Source organism: Myxocyprinus asiaticus, chromosome 25 (assembly GCF_019703515.2).
Source record: "Myxocyprinus asiaticus isolate MX2 ecotype Aquarium Trade chromosome 25, UBuf_Myxa_2, whole genome shotgun sequence".
Taxonomy (NCBI): Eukaryota; Metazoa; Chordata; class Actinopteri; order Cypriniformes; family Catostomidae; genus Myxocyprinus; species Myxocyprinus asiaticus.
This window is the reverse complement of record NC_059368.1, coordinates 18,003,939-18,022,657: the sequence shown is the minus strand read 5'-3', so window position 1 is coordinate 18,022,657 and position 18,719 is coordinate 18,003,939. Positions and strand designations below refer to the sequence as shown.

The window sequence follows — 18,719 nt, the reverse complement described above, 5'->3', positions numbered from 1 at the left end:
CAAAAAATAATGATTTTTGTCTCATTTTCCTGTAAAAATATATTTTTTTTTACCCCTTTGGGAAAAGTTTTTTTCTTGTTTTAAGCATAAACCTCAAGATTTTAAATCTTGTTTTCAGAGTTATCTAACAAAATTAAGTGAGGTTTATAGGTTTATATTTATTAAAGGGGTAAAAAAAAAAAATATTAAAAGGCGGGACAAGTTTGTTTTTCCTTAACTGATCAGTTTTTTTTTTCTTCTTGTTTTAAGCATAAATCTCACTTAATTTTGTTAGATAACTCTGAAAACAAGATTTAAAATCTTAAACTTATGTCATTTTAGATGTTTAAAATTAGTAAAGATTTAGTTTTACTGGATAACAAGAAACATACTAAGAAAATGTATGCAGTGCAAACAAACATCTGTGCTTTGATGTGCACAACTAGCCACTGTCAAATTATGTTGTATTTAAGTATCTCGACATAAACATTAACCACCAGATATTAGTCTAATGGATGTGGTGTTATGCAGGTGATGGAGCTACGTCATGTGGAGAGCCAGATCCTACATGAGGAAGCTCCAAGTGAGCAGGGCAGCAGCATGGCTGGTCATGTGGAGCCTTGCAGGCATACTGGAACATCCGTTCACAGAGGAGCTGGCAACACAGACACCTCACCCATGTATAACTTTAACCTCAGCTTCGAGGAGCTCAGTAATGTGGGCTTGGATGAGCCTCCAAGGCAAGCCAACCCCACATGGATGGTAAGTGTTTCTTTTCAGGTTCTTGTAAGACCTCTACCAAGCCATTCCATTTTAGACATTTATTTGGGCATACATAATAAGTATCCCACTATCTTTTGTCCTCTGTAGGCCACCACTCACCGTACGCCTAGCATGTCCAGCCTCAACTCTCAGGAGTCCTCTAATGAAATTTGCCAGTTAACAGATAAGCAGCAGGCAGAGTACCTTAATGCATATCAGGAATACATCACTTCAATGGCTCAGCTTGAGATAGGAATGGAGAAGCCTGGCCAGCACTCTAACTCTGATGACAAGAGGAAAGATGGTGACCAGGATGGGCGGAAATCTGTTTCAAAACGAGGGAGCAGCAAGTCAGCAACAGATAATTCTGACTACGCTTCAGCAGATACTTTAGATCCCATAACAGAAGAAGACGAGAAGATTGATCATGGGTCATCAAAGTCTCTATTGGGACACAAAACATCTGGAGAGAAGGTGAGCCTCTTCCAAGGTGCCGATCTGAAACTGAAGGCTGCTGGTGGTGGTTTACGTTACCAGAAACTGACCAGTGATGATGAAGAGTCAGAGGAATCTGACAGTGCCCCTCTGCTTAAGGATGGAAAGAAACCTGAGGCTAAATCCTCTGAGGCTGGTGATCGATCTTTGACCAAAGGTAAGGATTACCTTTCAGACAAGAAGGATTCATCTGACTCAGGTGTCCGCTCTAACGAAAGCTCACCTAACCATTCTCTTCAAGATGAAGAAGCTGACCTTTCACAGTCTGAGAGGGCTAACCTAATCGAGCTGGATGAGGAGAATTCGACCCAAAAGAGAGAACTGCCTAGTAGTCTGAGTGGCCTACAAGACCCAGCTATCACCCGCATGTCCATCTGCTCTGAGGACCAGTGCAGTCTTCTGGCCAGCAGCCCTGAGGAGAGCTGGCCATCCTCCAAGAGCTACAACCTAAACCGAATACCTAGCAACACCACCCTCAATAACAACACCAACGCCCAACAAGGAAACAATGTTCGTCAGCCCAAAGATAGCTCCAACACCACCACTGGCAGTGATGTCATCATAACTCCTGGTTCCAGCACCACTTCCACCACCACTCAAAATGAGAACGTCCGTGTGGTGCATCTGAAGAGGGGGCTTAACCCTGGAGATCCCCCTGAAATCCTCAAAGTGTCCTCTGAGATGGTCACCTTTGGCGAGGAACGAGAGAGCATCCTGTAGGCAACGTCTGGATCTGATGGAGTCTGGTCTTGTTAGGCCAATTAATGTCCTATATTGTGGTGTCAGTGCATGTTTAGTGTAATGCTTAAATATGTGTAATGGTGGGCAATTGTGACTTTTCTAAATGCTTAGTGTAGTTGAAGTGGTGTTTATTCACATATTCCGTCACCTAGTAATTCATCAGTTATAGTTAAGTGCGTATAAGTGCCATTTCCATACAGTAGTAACAGCTCAATAACTTGTACATGTCAGCCTCGCTAAATACAGTTCAATGGACAAACTAAACAATGGCTATAAAGCATTTCAGAATCACAGCTGTAGGAAAAGTTTCAGTAGTCTCTCAAAAGAAAAGATTTATAGGACCTTTGTTATGATGAAACTCAGCAGAATTGATAAACTAATTTAAAGACATTGAAAGGCATTAAACACTGCTCCTATTCAAAGTTTGTGTAGTCATTCTCCTCAAAGGAATCATAAATATGGCTTTGAAATGTGCTGTATTGAGTTGTTTATTGCATGCGTACAAGCTGTCCTTGTGCTGTAGTGACAGTAGTAAGCAGTGACAAGCATGTGTCAGACTGCAGTGAGTATTAAATTAGCCGGTAGGAACTGCATGCCCTACGATAATAGGTGTCATTTACGGGTGGGACGTGTCCCTACAACTTTTTGCCTTTTCCAATTTTTTCCTCACTACTTTTTGAAATAGCTTTCATCAGCTAAGTGTCTAATGCAGAAGAAACATCTCCAGTTCTTGAGCAGGAGTTTCCATTTCGTTTGTATGTGTTATAAGAAGTGGCGATCCAGCGTTAGTTTATAATTTTTAAAGTTATGAGTGCTCGTTGCAGCTGTAATCAGTGAGTGACAGAGGGTGGTGCTCCTTCCACTGTTGCACAGCTCACACTCCTTTCAAGTTAAATCACTGAGCAGAATGCAAACAGATGTGTCCCTGCTCATGATATACATTTACTGATGTACAGATCAAATTTTCGTTCATTAAATTAAAAAGTTAAATTAGGGTGAATTAGAACCTGGAACTCATTCTAGAGGTGAAAACATCACCTTGAGACCAGTCAGCCGTTCTGGCTAATGTCTTACAGATTAGTGTATTTACAGTATCCATTGATTAACAAAATCCCATTACTGAGAGTGATGGATGCATGGATCAAGTTATCAAATTAAAAATGAAAAATACTTATTATAGTGTTTGACACTGTCATCAAGAATGACTATTTATATAACCAATAAAAGATAAATTGACACTATCTGCACACAACCTAATTAATGTTCATGAGTTTCACCACTTTGTGAGGTTACCCCTCCCCCATTCCTATGATGTTAGTCTTTAGCAGTCAACTACTATTGATAACTGTCTTTAAAGGTAAAACGTGTTTTGTGATGCTTGTCTTCTATATGCAATGAAATAAATGCACATTGACCGCATGTCATCCTTGAGTCTTTTTTAAGAGGAAAAAAGTATTTAAATCAGTCATTTTGCTATTCTATATACACTCGAAAAGTAATGTTTTCCGAGAAACGGTTTGCTATGAGTAAACTTAATTTAGCATCGTGAGTTACAGATGGGTGGCACCAGTAGCTTGTGCATTATAATAGACCTTTTTCACAGACTGTGATGACGCGTTTCCGCCTTATTTATCATCGTAAATCTCTCTTTTTATATATATATATATATATATATATATATATATATATATATATATATATATATATATATATATATATATATATTATACATTTTTTAAATATTGAGTGTAAATTTATAACATTATACTTTGTGTTGTATTACCCTGAAATTAGTTTTAAAAAACGAATTCCCAAAGCTGTGAGGGGATGTCTATTGCAGCTGCTGAGAGAGTGACAGTAAATTTGGCATCATCTTAATTCACCGCTCTCTATTTTTTAACTCTTCTGGAAAGTCATTCAAACGTAATAGTGGATTTTTTTCTTTTGGTCTTGGAGCAAATGGGTAAGTAAAAATAATATTCGCTGTGATCTCCCATTCACCGCTGTCGAAGTTTACCCTGCAAACATTTACTTCCGCATTCCGAAACCCGGAGTGTGAAAAAGGTCAATTATGAGAGCACACGCCCTGAACATGACTCGATTGCATTCACATAACAAAACAAACTTCATAACACGAGAGTAGAGCTTTACAGCCTCTATAGGGATATTAAGTTAATATGCTTTATGTATTTAAAAAAAAAAAAATACAATATAAACACTGGATCGTTAATTATATCTCAGTCTAGGTCACCAACATCATACTTAGCATTTAATTATGTATAAAAGTGCTATTTACGTTCTAATTATAAAATTTCTGTAATATTATAAACACCACACTTCCAGCAGAAAGAGAAAATAATAGTACATTTTTACAATGTCCGCAGCCTGTGACGAACTAGAGGTGTTCAAACGCGCTCTCGATTTGCGCAACACCTTATCAACATAAAAGCAAAGATCCTGATTTTTGACATTGCTTGCGTACTTAATTCCTTTAAAATGTCTCCAGTCTTTTTTAATCTTCCTTTGAAAGAAAGAATATAAAGTTCGAAGTCAGCTCAGAATCTTTTTATGTCCATTTGAGGGAAATCCTTGTCATTCAAGACGAAGTCCAGGCGAATGACACCGGACCAAAAAAAAAAAAAAAAAAAAAAAAAGAAAGAAAGAAAACACAAAAAGGTCCTGTTTTTGCTCCATGACCGAAACACCTGCAAAAGATTGGGAGAGAGAGAGAGACGTGTTTAGAGAAGGCAAAAGGACAGAGATCCGGACAGACTGGCGCCAGGGAGGAAGCCGCAGGACTTTTTTTTTTTTTTTAAAACCAAACACTAGTGAAATACCGGGCAATCCCATACAGCTCCAGATGGAGAGGTCGGGCATCTGACAGACATAGGGCATTATAACAACTTTATAACAAGTTCTTAAACATCATACAGTTCTTAACAGATCAATAATTCATGTAAAATCATAAATTATTATAATTTATATGAAAGTTTCATAACATTTAGATTAGATTAAACTCAACTATCGTCATTGTGCTAAGTACAGAGCCAGTGAAATATAGAAGCATCCAACCAGAAGTGCAAATAGCAATATATATAATATATGTATTATAAATGATCTAGCAAATAAACGATAAAGTGCAAATTAGAAGAGATGCAAATGGTAGACCGGCCAGTGCAAATGAGTAAACAGCAAACTGACAATGAATGAGGTAGAAATAGCAGATAACATTTACAGTGAAAATCATATGAAAAAATACAAAATATATAGACTAGTCATATGTGTTTAAATGTGCAAAAATTACAGCGCAAGTGTTCAGTGTTAAGCTTTATACAACGTTTGATAACTAACTTAAAACATATTGTTCCTATGTTGTTGTTGTTGTTGTTGTTGTTTTTAGTCGTCAGTGATGTTTTGATCAAGTAGCCTATAGTAGTTCTACAGCATGCAAAAAATTAACAGGTGTGCAACTGGCAAACAGCCCAAACTGGCCAAGTTTAACTTTGTTACAACTTCATATGTTTGATCATACGTGGAACTATCGAGCTCAGTGTAGAACATCCAACTTACCATGTCAACGAGATAGGGTTATGAGGTCATCTGAGTTGATATCTCTTTGAGGGTTACTGGGCTGTTAATTAACAGAGGCAAACAATTATTTTCACTGTAGCTGCCCAGGAAAAAAATACACGTAACTTTTGTGCACTTTTACGCATTACTGCAGGCATATAGATTTATATACTGGCTGGCCTCCGTTTTCTGGATACACATTGCATTTGTCTGTATTCCAAATTTTATTTTAATTACGATTTCTGGTGATTTAACATGATGCTTCCTTTTCATTATACCTATATTAATAATTTTGAGTTACCACTATGGGATGTGTTTAACAAACTTGCCTTACCTGGAAAGAGATGATGCTGATATCAGCGCCGAGTGATTTGACAGTCTTTTTTGGGGGGCCCTGTCCGAGCGGGTTCTGGTCCAGTGCGATCTGAAGATCCAGAATGTAATCTATGACATGCTGCAAGATCTCCATTTTACTCACGCTCTTGTTCTGCGGTAGACTCGGCACGAGCTCCTTCAACCTGCTGTAGCAGTCATTCATGTTGTACAGTAGACTGAGCGGGTCGTCCAGGGAAGTCTTGCTCCGCGAGATGCCAAGATTATGCTCCGAAAAATGGAAGGCAGGTTTCCTTATGGACCGCACCGGACTGACCGCCTTCATAGTGGATATACTGATGTTCTCGTTTAATTTTACTGCATGCGATTCTTCCACAGCTTTCCGCTCAAAGCCTTACCGAAGCTTGTTGTCAATTCGTTTATATAGCAACCGAGCTGGGTTTGTTGTAAGGGATAAAGAATGAATCGGATTGGTCAATGAAGAGACGTCACTCTGTGAACCGCGGCGTCAGCATTGGCCAAAGTTGCGGCACGTGAGAAACCTCCCACATCCTCTGCATTCTTTCCTCGCGCTGAGTATCTGAGCAACTGTGTGCAGATCAGATACTAACAACATAACATGCAGTCCCTTTTCATAGTTTTATATTAGAACGTAGTGCTTTTGCAGGGGACACATATTTGCCATGTCTCACATCTTTATAAAAGCTATTTTTATTATTTTATATATGTTGTGTTTGTTTACATTTTGAAAGCGCAAAGTTCAACTGTGCTACTCTCCATCCCCGTTGCATGGATTTCAGGACATCTTGCGGCAATATTAGGTGTCTCGAAACGCTGAAAAATCAAAGACGGCCGTCTAGCACATGTTTACGTAGACTAAAAACACTTCCGGTGTGAACGGCCCCTCAGAATGCAGGCCGTGGAACTAATAAAGCAAGTCAAGTGTAAAGGCAAGGGAGCTGATTTTGTGACGAGAGCGTGTTGCACTGAGCTCGCGACTCTCTGCGCCAGATTCATGACGTCACTTATTCAGAGAAACTCTTGGAGCTTGTACTTTCGGCGCCCGGTTACCTTCTTTGACTTTCAGAGTTGTGTCATACTCTCATTACTCTTATACTCTCATGTTGTTCCAGTTACAAACTAAAATTATTAAGGTTTAACTGATGCCCGTGCGCACCTGCAGCACATTACAGCCTGTCCCTTTTTTCCTTAGTCTCAGTTTGCGCATTTGTTAATTGTCACCTCATCAGTCATGCTCAACAAATAAACATTGTTTACTTGGCTTGACACTTTTAGTCTAATGTAATCACCAAAGTGCACTATTTGCAGGTACAGTTCTGCTCTCAAGTCAATGGGTCAAGTGCATTGCTTGTGGACACAATCCTGATAATAGCAGGATCAGCAAGTGTAGTCTCTGGGTCACCTCTACCTGGGACTAAACCCTCAATCTTTGTTATAGCAGTGCACAGTCTTTTAAAGAGATAGTTAATTGTTTACTTATACTGATTTCGTTCCAAACCAGTTGGACTTTTGAGGAACACAAAAAGAGTAATATAGCTGAATGTTCCAGCTGCTCTTTTCCATTCAATGAAAGTGATTTAGGGTATGTTTACACGACAACGATGTACTAAAAACGGAAACGTTTTTCCTTTGCGTTTTTGAAAAGTTTCGCGTACAGACGACAACACTGTCAAAACGATCCCCATTCACACAGATCCGCGAAAATGCCTAAAAATGCTGTATTATGCATGCCAGGCCAGTAGTTGGCGATGTCGTTGTAAAGAAACACTACGCGCTTGTGCACATAAGCATTCTTCCACAGAGCGGTGAATAAAAAAATTGTCTGGACGGATGATGAGTCTATGATTACTTTGCTGGAGAAGCGTCAATAAACTCAAAATCTTGAGCAGCACAAACACAGTCCTGTAGTCCGCCATTGTAGTTTTGAATGTCTTGCGCATTGTTTTGAAGTACTCGCGCGCATGCCTATAGACTGAACATGTAATACGCGTGCGCATGACGTCATTGTTTTCACAAATTCGTGTTTTTGTATGTTTACACGGAGACGATAACAGCATAGTTTTCAAAAACTTGCACTTTGAAACCCGTTTTCAAAAGTTTGCATTTTCAGGCCCCAAAACGCTGTTGTTGTATAAACGAACAGCCAAAATGCATAAAAAGTTTTCCGTTTTTAGTTGAAAACATTGTCGTGTAAATGGCCCCTAAGAATAAAATGACATTTTTTTTTCCAGGGGTAATTGCGGGAGGTGTGGCGCATAAGCTTTTGCTTTATGCAGATGATATTTTATTATTCGTCTCTGACCCAACTAGATGTAATAATAAGTCCCCTTTCTGCTGGACAGAGTGGATTGTGAGGGAGGTTAATACGCTCGGTGACCTATATGAGAGTGGAGTGTTGAGATCCTTTGAAAATTTGGTTCAGCATTTTGGGATTCCAGATCTCAGTTCTTTAGGTATTTACAGCTGCGCCACCTGCTTTGTACTATTTTTGGGAGTAGCATACACCCCCCTAAAGCGGCAGATACTCTGGGAGTGGTGATTACTGCTTTTGGAAAAGGTCATGAGGCATCAGTGTATTACTCCCTGCTAATTCAGAGTCTGGGGGATGAAGCTTTAACTTCTCTCAAGAGATTATGGGAGAAAGATTTACACTTGGTATTGGAGGAGGGAGTGTGGGCTAAGATTCTAAAAAACGTCAAGTCTGCATCTAGAGATGCAAGGGTGCGTCTTATGCAATTTAAGATTTAAAATTGATTCTTGGACACATCCACCTGCTGGCAATGCCAATCAGAAGAAGACACAACCCATGTTTTTTGGTGGTGTGTTAAGATCCAAGAATTTTGGTTGAGGGTTCAGAGATTTATGTGTGATGTATTGGGCACTCAAATGTAATTTTGCCCCAGAATCTGTATTTTAGGCAATGAGGCGGTCATTAATATAGGGGATAAATATATAAAAATTAGGTCCTAGCCAGACAGATTGTTCTTAGAGGATGGAAGTCGGCTGGAGCGTCCTCATTTCAAGAGTAGTGCACAGAGATGGGGAGGGTGGCTGCATTCGAGGAAATGTCATGTAGAAAGCTACGCAATTTAGATTCATTTAATAAAAAATGGGGCAACTACTTGGCCTTCTTGGAGGGCACTCGGGGAGGGGCAGTGGAGAGAGAAGTTTAGTTTTCAGTGTGTATGAATATTTTTTTATTTATTTATCTGTTTTTTAATCTATTTTTCTTTCTTTCTTTTTTTTTTCTTTTTTTTTTTTGTGTGTGTGTGAATATTCAAGTGTGACCACAGGAATATTTGTTGAGGGTCAGGGTGGTGTTGGGGATTGGGAGGGTGAAAGGCAATAATGGGGGTTGAATGTTGATTCTGTGAATATATGTTCTGCTTTTCTTTGTCAGTTGTGTGAATCAATAAAAACTGTTAATCAGAAGAATAAAATGACATTTGACATTTTTCTGATTATAAATCATGCTCATGAGGTTGCCTTGACTAATTCAACAAATTAAATACTTAAACACTGGTAAAACTGAATAATACATTTATTAAACTTTTTTCTAAGTAGCAAACACCTTGAGATTTTTTTTTATTTTATTTTTATGTAAATGGTTAGGGTTTTTGAGATTAAAGACAACTGTGAGGTTATCCTAACTTTAACCTCCTGAGACCCCTGCATGACTGCTGTGTGCATTTTCCATTTCCCTTTTTGATTTGTAACTAGTAGCACCTAATAAACAAGCACAAAAAAAATAAAATAAATAAAAATAATCTAGAGCAAATAGTTTTCCTACAAATTGATGTCCACATATGTGGACAGCAGAACTAAGTTGTGAATATTTTTTAAATAATAGCAAGCTATAGAAAGTCTTTTCCCATCAAATTGTTAATTATGTTTCTAGGAGTATTAGATAAGCATTACAGCTGATTATCTATAAAGATGAACAAACGATTCTTTTTCAAAGTAATGGCCAGCATCATCCAATCACTATGTTAAAATACATTCTGCATTATAAAATTCTGAATTTATGTACTGATTATAATTTTCCCATGTCTGCCAAACATGTTGAGTGGTCCGAACATCATCTGCAGCCTGAAACTGAATGTTTGGTCGGATTTTAGAAGTGAATGCACTTGGCTGCATAGAAAGCTGTAGTATGCTTCCTTGCTCTCTATTTAGTGAATGACTTAACCTCCAGAGTGCTGTCTGTCTGAACTGGTCTCAGAACAGTTCAAAATGCACCTTATTTTTATCCTAACTCCATATAAAGCCTCTAAAAGCAACATTTATCAGCTTTTGGATGAATACATTGATTCTCAATGTGAAAATGCACAGTAAATATACAGGAAGGAATTTAATAATGTTAATGAATAGAACCGTATTGTACAGTGATAACAAAATAAAATATAACAAAATGTATATTAAAATAAAGTGAAATGACCCATATATTCAAAATAACATGTTTTTTCAACTTTTCAGGTAATAAGTTCCCATTTTCCACATATGTGGACTTCATATTTATCAGTGTGTGATGCACGAAAAATGAATGGATTTTTTAAAGCGGCACATCAAATGAAACTTTTTACAACCAAAGAGGTTTCAATCAAAAAACTTCATGGAAATCGACGTCATGCTGCTGTGTCAAGTGATGCGGTGCGCCAGAAGTTTAACCCTTAAATGACAGTCTAGAGTCTTATGAACAGTATTCAGTTGGATTAAATTAATTTAAATTTGTGGACACTTGTGGACGTGGGTTTGCACAAGATGTTATTTACAATGACTTTTAACATTTTTTTTTCTTTTTTTTTCCAGAATTTAAATTATTTTAATGTTTTTTTTTTTTTTTAAAGACCAATCTTAAGAAAAAAAAATCTAAATATTCTAAAGTTCTTCTAAAATATTCTTACGTTTGAAAATAAGAAGGAAAAAAAATGGTAGTTGAAGTTGTTTCTTCTTAAGGACATTTCATGAATCCTGCCCCTGGTCTCTTATTCACTCTCATTATATGGAAAAGAGCAGCATGGAAATTCTGCTAAACATCTCATTTTGTGTTAAACCGGAGAAATATGGCATATAGATTTGGAACTACATGAGGGTGAGTAAAATTTTTGGGTGAATAATCACTTTAATAATTAGTCTTCCAATATACCATAAAAAACAACTGTAGTTTAGGCCTTAACCTGTAAATGATGTAACAGAAATTCTGAGCCAAATTGACATGCTACATTTGAAATGTTATTAACTAGCAAAAGCTTAAAAACAGGGACTAAAAACTAAATGTTTTTCATTTCAGTTTGTTTTGAGCAAAAACTATATTTTTTCGTTCAGGTTTAGAAGTTCCGCAGCCTCCTTTCCAAAAGGTTACCGGTTAGAACAAAATAAAAGAATGATTAATAACGTAACAAAATTAACCAGTTATTATACACAGCAGTGAGTGTTTTTTGACCTTTTTCTCCAGAAACTAACATTGGTGCAAACACAAAGGAGTGTGTCTAGCTTTACATGACTGAATGGCATCCCTCGGAGCATCACACTCAACTAAGAGCTAGCCTTTCTGGCTCTCCCTGTGCCCATTACTGAAGTACACAAGCCAAAACGAATAGAATTTCAGGATGATGTCCTTTTCTCAGCTGTTTCAGGAAAATGTGAGTAGAAGAACGTGTTTTCTCAATCCAGAGTACTCCTGAAGTCTTGCCAGTTTTCAGTCAGTTTGCATTCTGAGAAACAGCCATTTCCCATATCAACTTATGGCCCCACAATTTGGCTGTGTACCCTCTATTTTCTTGTTTCTGTGTGTTTGGAGGAGAAGGCAGAGAGAAAAGTACGGTCAATAAATATGTGTTTACAACTTTGAGCAGAGACTTCTAGAAGTGAGAGTTACATGCTTGTACATCAAGCACAGCAAACCCAGCCAATGGTGATGGCTTAAGGGTGCATTTGTTTACATGCTCTTTTGGTTTGAGTCTGAGAGATGCCACAGGCATTATTCACAGGACAGGTGCTGTTTGCCCTGCTGCCCCAGTACAGTGTCGAAACATCAAAGGTGGGAATCAGAGGGATCGTTGAAGGAGAGATTTAGATATGACATTTGAATTGACCTCAGGCCTCTTCCAGGTAGCCATGTGCTTGAGACTCATGTGGAAATATACTTTCAAACTGCAGGGAAGAGGTCACACCCAGCTGTTAGTAAAGAATGTACAAGGAAGCTAATACAGTTGTGGCTTTCATCGCAGGTGATAGATCTGTGGAGCTGTGACAGCAATCTGTATCCATGTCAAGAGCTAGTGCTGACCTCCAATGAGAGCAAACAAATAAGTTCACACACACACATACACACACTGCAGGTGTTTTTGTAGTGCCAGTTGCACCTAAGGCTCTTTGGGTTTCCCCACCCAAGTCAGCAACAACCCCAAACTGCTGCAATTTCTGACCACACAACCCATACAGAAATCAGATGTACCATATGCAGTATACATAAAACACATACAGTTTATTGTATGTTCATGTATGGTTTTCACTGATATAAAAAAATGGTCATATACTCAGCCATCATCAAAATACTACCAAAATGGTCATTTCCATATATGTACCATGTTTTTTTCAAATCAAATTGGAATTTAAAAATGTACAGTATATGTCGAAATATATTAACTACAGTTTTCTATGTTCATGTATGGCCATATATCAGTTATATGTATAAAAATACTCTATGATTATAATAAAACTCTTTGAAATCTCCTTTTGATTGTCTTTGACCACAACATTGCTGTTCAGGTTGTAGTCCAAAAACCCAGGACACAATAAGCATTTTCGAGTCATTGGTTACCTCAGGAATTTCATATTTTTATTTTTTATTTTTTTTATTTTTTATTTATGAGTAAAATAAGGCCTGAGGTTAAAATTACTTGAAGAGACTTCCTCATTTTGTTCTATAAATCACACACAGTCGTACCCCAAATGTTAATTTTGAAGCTACTTACTGTGTTTTAAGAAAATGCATGTTGTTCTCATAATTCTAATTAAGGACTACAACTACCATGAGCATGTAAGCAACATGCTTTACGAAATGGATGACTGTTGTAGTCCATATTTAGCAACTGGTTAGCAACATGCATTTTTAAAAGACACGACAGCTTTAAAATAGACAGTTGAGTTATGTTATGTTCTAGAACAAATTTTCACCACAGATCTTATTTTACTTGTAATTTGAAAATGCCTATTTTAAAAACTCTTAAGAAATTCCTAAAGGAACCCATGGCAAATTAGCCTCGAGGTTTGACTACAAATTGGTGTCAAGGCTGAACAACTAGACCTTAGGCAGGGAAGACACCTTATTTATTTTCTTGCGATTGAAAATTAGGCTTTCAGGGATGGATGTGCAGTCCATTCAATGGGCTGTATCATCTAAATGTCCATGGTCACGTATAATTATCACAACTTATGTTTTCCAGAGTTTTTAGTCAAATAGAATAATTTAACATGACACATTTTTTAAGTTTTGTCAGTTTTGCCGCACCAAAGTATTAAAAAGTACCACCCACTGAACAGACTGTTCATCCATTCCTCACAGCCTCATTTTTAAATCTAAAAAATAAATAAATATGGCTTCTACAATGACTAGTCTATCCCTCATATGTGTCTTTTGCTTGATGTGCACTGTAGTGAAGTTTTCCTCCCCTGGTGTTCAGCTGATTGTGGTAGGTTGAATGTCCAGGTGGGGAGCCCATATGTGGGTGTCATGGGGAGTGTGCCTGGCTGTGGGGCTGGTGCTGGTGGTTGTGGATGGGGAGGGCGTTGCCCATAGGGAGAACACCTGCTTTCCCTGCCCCACTCTCTCTCCCTTCCCCCCACCTGCCCCAGCTGCATGCTGCGGGCATCTGCCCACCTCTGGGTAATGGAGCTGTCACTCTTACTGGCTGCTCACCACAAAGGCTTGACCTAATTTATCTATCCTGTCTTCAACTCACCAGTATGTCCACTGTGGGTCTATATCTTTCATCAGTCTTAATTTCTGCATGCTCTGGGTAGGGCTGCTCCCTTTGTCCTATGTGGAGGTGAGGTCAAGTTTCAACCAAATGAATGGCAACTTTTGAGGAAGAATTAACATTAAATGTATATTTGTAAAGTCCATGTTTGTATTTGAATCAATTTTAATTGAATCAATAAAGTTTTGACAATTATACTTGTCAATCTTCATGAAGAAAACAGGTTATTTAGCAATCACTTAAAGGAATATTTTGGGTTTAATACAAGTTAAGCTCTGTCGACAGCATTTGTGGCATAATGTTGATTATGACATTCCTTTAATACCTATTAATTAATTTATTCTACCGGCAGACAAAAAAAAAAAAAAAAACTCATGGAGCAATGGTCATTCTCAGAGTAGAAACGTCATCGTATCCTGTGTGAATGTCACCTCAGTCTCAGCAACTAAGATTCACTTGTAGATATAATATCTATAAATGTCTCACTATTAAACAGGCACTTTATTTGAAACAACTGAGAACTATTGCAACCATTTGAACAGATTATAATTGTTTTTTTAAAAACTTATGCCCTAGATTGAACTATATGACCGCTGTGATACTTCTCAATGTTTTCTCAGCATCTCGCGGCATGTTATTAATAAAAATAATAATAAACTTTATTTTATATAGCGCCTTTAAAAGTAGTTTCTCAAGGCGCTTTACACAGTAAAAACATACATATATTAATACAAAACATTAGGATTAATGAAATATAAACATGCACATCAAAATACAATAATAAATCAGAAACACAATAAAACATGCATATGAGAATACACAACATAAAATTATAAAAACAAAACTAAAATAATCAAGTAAAAGCTAACCTGAAGAAGTATATTTTTAGATAAGATATAAAAATGCCCAAAGTCTGTGCTTCTCGAATATCAACTGGAAGTGAATTCCACAATTTAGGAGCATAAGATGAAAAAGCCCTGTCACCCATGGAATGTAAGCAAGTTTGAGGGACAGCCAAAAGACCAGATTGAGAGGAGCGCAGATTATGCTTTGGAGTGCATATTGTTAAAAGATCAAACAAATACTGAGATGCCAGACCATGCAGTGCTTTATATGTAAGCATAAGTATTTTAAAATCACCACGAAACATGACAGGGAGCCAGTGCAAGGATTTCAAAATAGGAGTAATGTGGTCACTTGTTCTGGTCAGGATCCTAGCTGCTGAATTTAGTATATATTGCAATTTGTTAAGTGTGGATTTAGAGACCCCAACAAGAAGTGCATTACAATAGTCAGTGTGTAAATAGACAAAAGTGTTGATCAGCTTTTCAGCCAGAGAATAAGATAGCATAGGGCGTATTCTTGCGATATTTCTGAGATAAAAAAAGGAAGTCTTAACAGGATTCTGCACATGGGGATCAAATGTCAAACTAGCATCAAAAATCACTCCAAGATTCTTCAGTTTTCTTTGAAACTCCAGAATATATATATATATATATATATATATATATATATATATATATATATATATATATATATATATATAAAAAATAATAATAATAAAATTAAAAAAAATCACATGTACATAAGTAATCACAGCCTTTGCTCAATACTTTGTTGAAGCACCTTTGGCACCAATTACAGCCTTAAGTCTTTTTGAGTATGATGCTACAAGCTTGGCACACCTATTTTTGGGCAGTTTCTCCCATTCTTCTTTGCAGGACCTCTCAAACTCCATCAGGTTGGATGGGGAGCATTGGTGCACAGCCATTTTCAGATCTCTCCAGAGATGTTCAATCGGGTTCAAGCCTGGGCTCTGGCTGGGCCACTCAAGGACATTCACAGAGTTGTCCCGTAGCCACTCCTTTGTTATTCTGGCTGTGTGCTTAGGGTCGTTGTGCTGTTGGAAGATGAACCTTCGCCCCAGTCTGAGGTCCAGAGTGCTCTGGAGCAGGTTTTCATCAAGGATGTCTCTGTACATTGCTGCATTCATCTTTCCCTCGATCCTGACTAGTCTTCCAGTTCCTGCCGCTGAAAAACATCCCCACAGCATGATGCTGCCACCACCATGCTTCACTGTAGGGATGGTTTTGGCCAGGTGATGAGCGGTGCCTGGTTTCCTCCAGACATGACGCTTGCCATTCAGGCCAAAGAGACCAGAGAATTTTGTTTCTCATGGTCTGAGAGTCCTTCAGGTGCCTTTTGGCAAACTCCAGGCGGGCTGTCATGTGCCTTTTACTGAGGAGTGGCTTCCGTCTGGCCACTCTACCATACAGGCCTGATTGATGGGGTACTGCAGAGATGGTTGTTCTTCTGGAAGGTTCTCCTCTCTCCACAGAGAAACGCTGGAGCTCTGTCAGAGTGACCATCGGGTTCTTGGTCACCTCCCTGACTAAGGCCCTTCTCCCCCGATGGCTCAGTTTGGCTGGGCAGCCAGCTCTAGGAAGAGTCCTGGTGGTTCCAAACTTCTTCCATTTACGGATGATGGAGGCCACTGTGCTCATTGGGACCTTCAATGCTGCATACATTTTTCTGTACCCTTCCCCAGATCTGTGCCTCGATACAATCCTGTCTCGGAGGTCTACAGACAATTTCTTGGACTTCATGGCTTGGTTTGTGCTCTGACATGCACTGTTAACAGTGGGACCTTATATAGATAGTTGTGTGCCTTTCCAAATCATGTTCAGTCAACTGAATTTACCACAGGTGGACTCCAATCAAGTTGTAGAAACATCTCAAGGATGATCAGTGGAAACAGGATGCACCTGAGCTCAATTTTGAGTGTCATGGCAAAGGCCATGAATTCTTAAGTACATGTGATTTTTTTTCGTTTTTTATTTTTAATAATTTGCAAAGATTTCAAACAATCTTCTTTCACGTTGTCATTATGGGGTATTGTTTGTAGAATTTTGAGGAAAATAATGAATTTAATCCATTTTGGAATAAGGCTGTAACATAACAAAATGTGGAAAAAGTGAAGCGCTGTGAATACTTTCCGGATGCACTAGGAGTATAAATTATTACCAGCTTTACAAAGCTGGTGAGGAGAGCCAAGAAGCAAAACTTCAGTCTTATTATGGTTTAGACAGAGAAAATTGTTAGTCATCCATATTTTTATCCCAGAAATACAATTTGAAAGAAAAGAAACAGCTACATTTGGTCCATGTTTAGAGTGGATATAGATCTGAGTATCATCTGCATAAAAGTGATAATTAAGACCCAGTGATCTTAAGAGCTGACCAAGAGGAAATAAATAAATACTAAAAAGTAATGGGCCTAAAGTTTAACCCTGGGGGACACCAGTATGTACTACCAATCTCAGACCTGTAACCACCCATAGAAACAAACTGGCTATGACTGGAGAGATCTAAACCAGTTTAAAACGGTCTCAGAAACACCAAAAACTGTTTCAAGGCAGGTGAGTAAAATATTGTCATCGACAGTATCAAAAGTGGCACTGAGATCAAGAAGGATAAGAATGGAAAGTGAGCCAGAATCAGATGCTATTAATAAATCATTGGTGACCTTGACCAAGGCCGTTTCTGTGCTATGGAATTTTCGAAAACCAGACTGAAGGGGCTCAAAGAGATTATTAACAGTAAGGTGATTAAGCAGTTGAGAGGCAACAACACGATCTAGGATTTTTGCCAAAAAAGGAAGATTAGAAATAGGATGGAATTTGTTTAAATTGTCCAAATCAATGTGTTGCTTTTTTGGAACTGGAGTTACAGCAGCAATTTTTAATGCTGCTGGCACAACACCAGTGCACAGAGATTCTTTTATTATGCAGAGAACAGCCGGATACAAGGAGTCAAAACAAGATTTAAATAATCTTGTAGGGAGAGGATCAAGTATGCAAGTGGTGGCTTTCATACATGATACCTCTTTAATAAGATAATCAGGGTCAAGTTGAAAGAAATTAGAAAAAGGGGTACCAGAAAAACTGGACAAACAGAGTGGTGAGGTAGAAGAGACAGATGGAGTAAGAATAAGTTTACAGGCATTGTCGATTTTAGAACATAAAATTTTGCATAACTGATGTGAGACAGGCATGGTGGTGCCACTGTTAACTTTGAGCAGTCTGTTTATAGTGTGAAAGAGATATCTGGGATTGCTTTGATTATTTTCAATAATCTGAGCAAAATAAGAAGATCTTGTGGTCTTTCCAAGATTGATAATAAATATTCAAGCCAAAAAGACCCCACTTATGCTCCATTTTACGACAATCTGCCTTCTTTAAGTGCAGGTTGCCATTATACCCGGGAGCAGAACGGGCATAGAAGATATTACTGTGATTATATTAGTGACTTTAAAGGAGCAAAGGAATCCAAATTAGAGGCAAGAACATTATTTAACTGCAAAACTTTGTCCTCAATGGAAGCAGAAAATAAATCACTTAAAGAGGAAACAACAGAGTTGGCAACATCTGTCTGATCAACTGATTTCCACTTTTGGAAATTAACAGTGCGAGAAGAGGACATGCTTGAATGAGGCAATTCCAGATTAAAAAGATAGCTAAGTGGTCAGAGAGACCAATATCAACAGAAGAGAACTGAGACACAAACGAATAATTTGCAGTCACCAGATCAAAAGTGTGACCTTTGTTGTGAGTAGAGCCATTAACAAACTGAGTAAAATTAAAACATTCCAGTAAAGACATAAAGTCCTTGGTCATCACAGATTTATTTTGGTCCATGTGTATGCTAAAATCCCCAAAAATAAGGATTCTCTTAAATATGAGAGACAACATTGACAACAAACAAGCTGCTGGATGACAATCAGTCAGGCTTCAAAAGTGGACACTCCACCGAGACTGCCCTGCTGTCTGTCACTGAG

At 38.1% G+C, this 18,719-nt stretch overlaps 2 protein-coding genes across 5 annotated transcripts in view; one reads left to right on the top strand and one right to left on the bottom strand.

The window, feature by feature from the left end:
- The window catches only part of LOC127416485 (kinase D-interacting substrate of 220 kDa B), a 31,937-nt gene extending 28,541 nt beyond the window's left edge, over positions 1 to 3,396 (top strand). For all 4 annotated transcript variants that reach the window (XM_051655882.1, XM_051655881.1, XM_051655880.1 and 1 more), the window contains 2 exons: positions 511 to 741; positions 850 to 3,396. In XM_051655882.1, coding sequence (XP_051511842.1) covers positions 511 to 741; positions 850 to 1,956 — 1,338 coding nt within the window. In that variant the 3' untranslated portion in view covers positions 1,957 to 3,396. The remainder of the gene's footprint in view (positions 1 to 510; positions 742 to 849) is intronic.
- A 135-nt stretch (positions 3,397 to 3,531) lies between these two features.
- Positions 3,532 to 6,294, bottom strand: LOC127416499 (DNA-binding protein inhibitor ID-2-like). The gene is made up of 3 exons (XM_051655903.1): positions 5,882 to 6,294; positions 5,548 to 5,608; positions 3,532 to 4,682 (listed from the first exon to the last, which is right to left on the bottom strand). Exons 1-2 carry the CDS (start codon positions 6,203 to 6,205, stop codon positions 5,552 to 5,554), a joined length of 381 nt encoding a protein of 126 aa, XP_051511863.1. The 5' UTR covers positions 6,206 to 6,294; the 3' UTR covers positions 3,532 to 4,682; positions 5,548 to 5,551.
- Between the last annotated feature and the right edge of the window lie 12,425 nt (positions 6,295 to 18,719).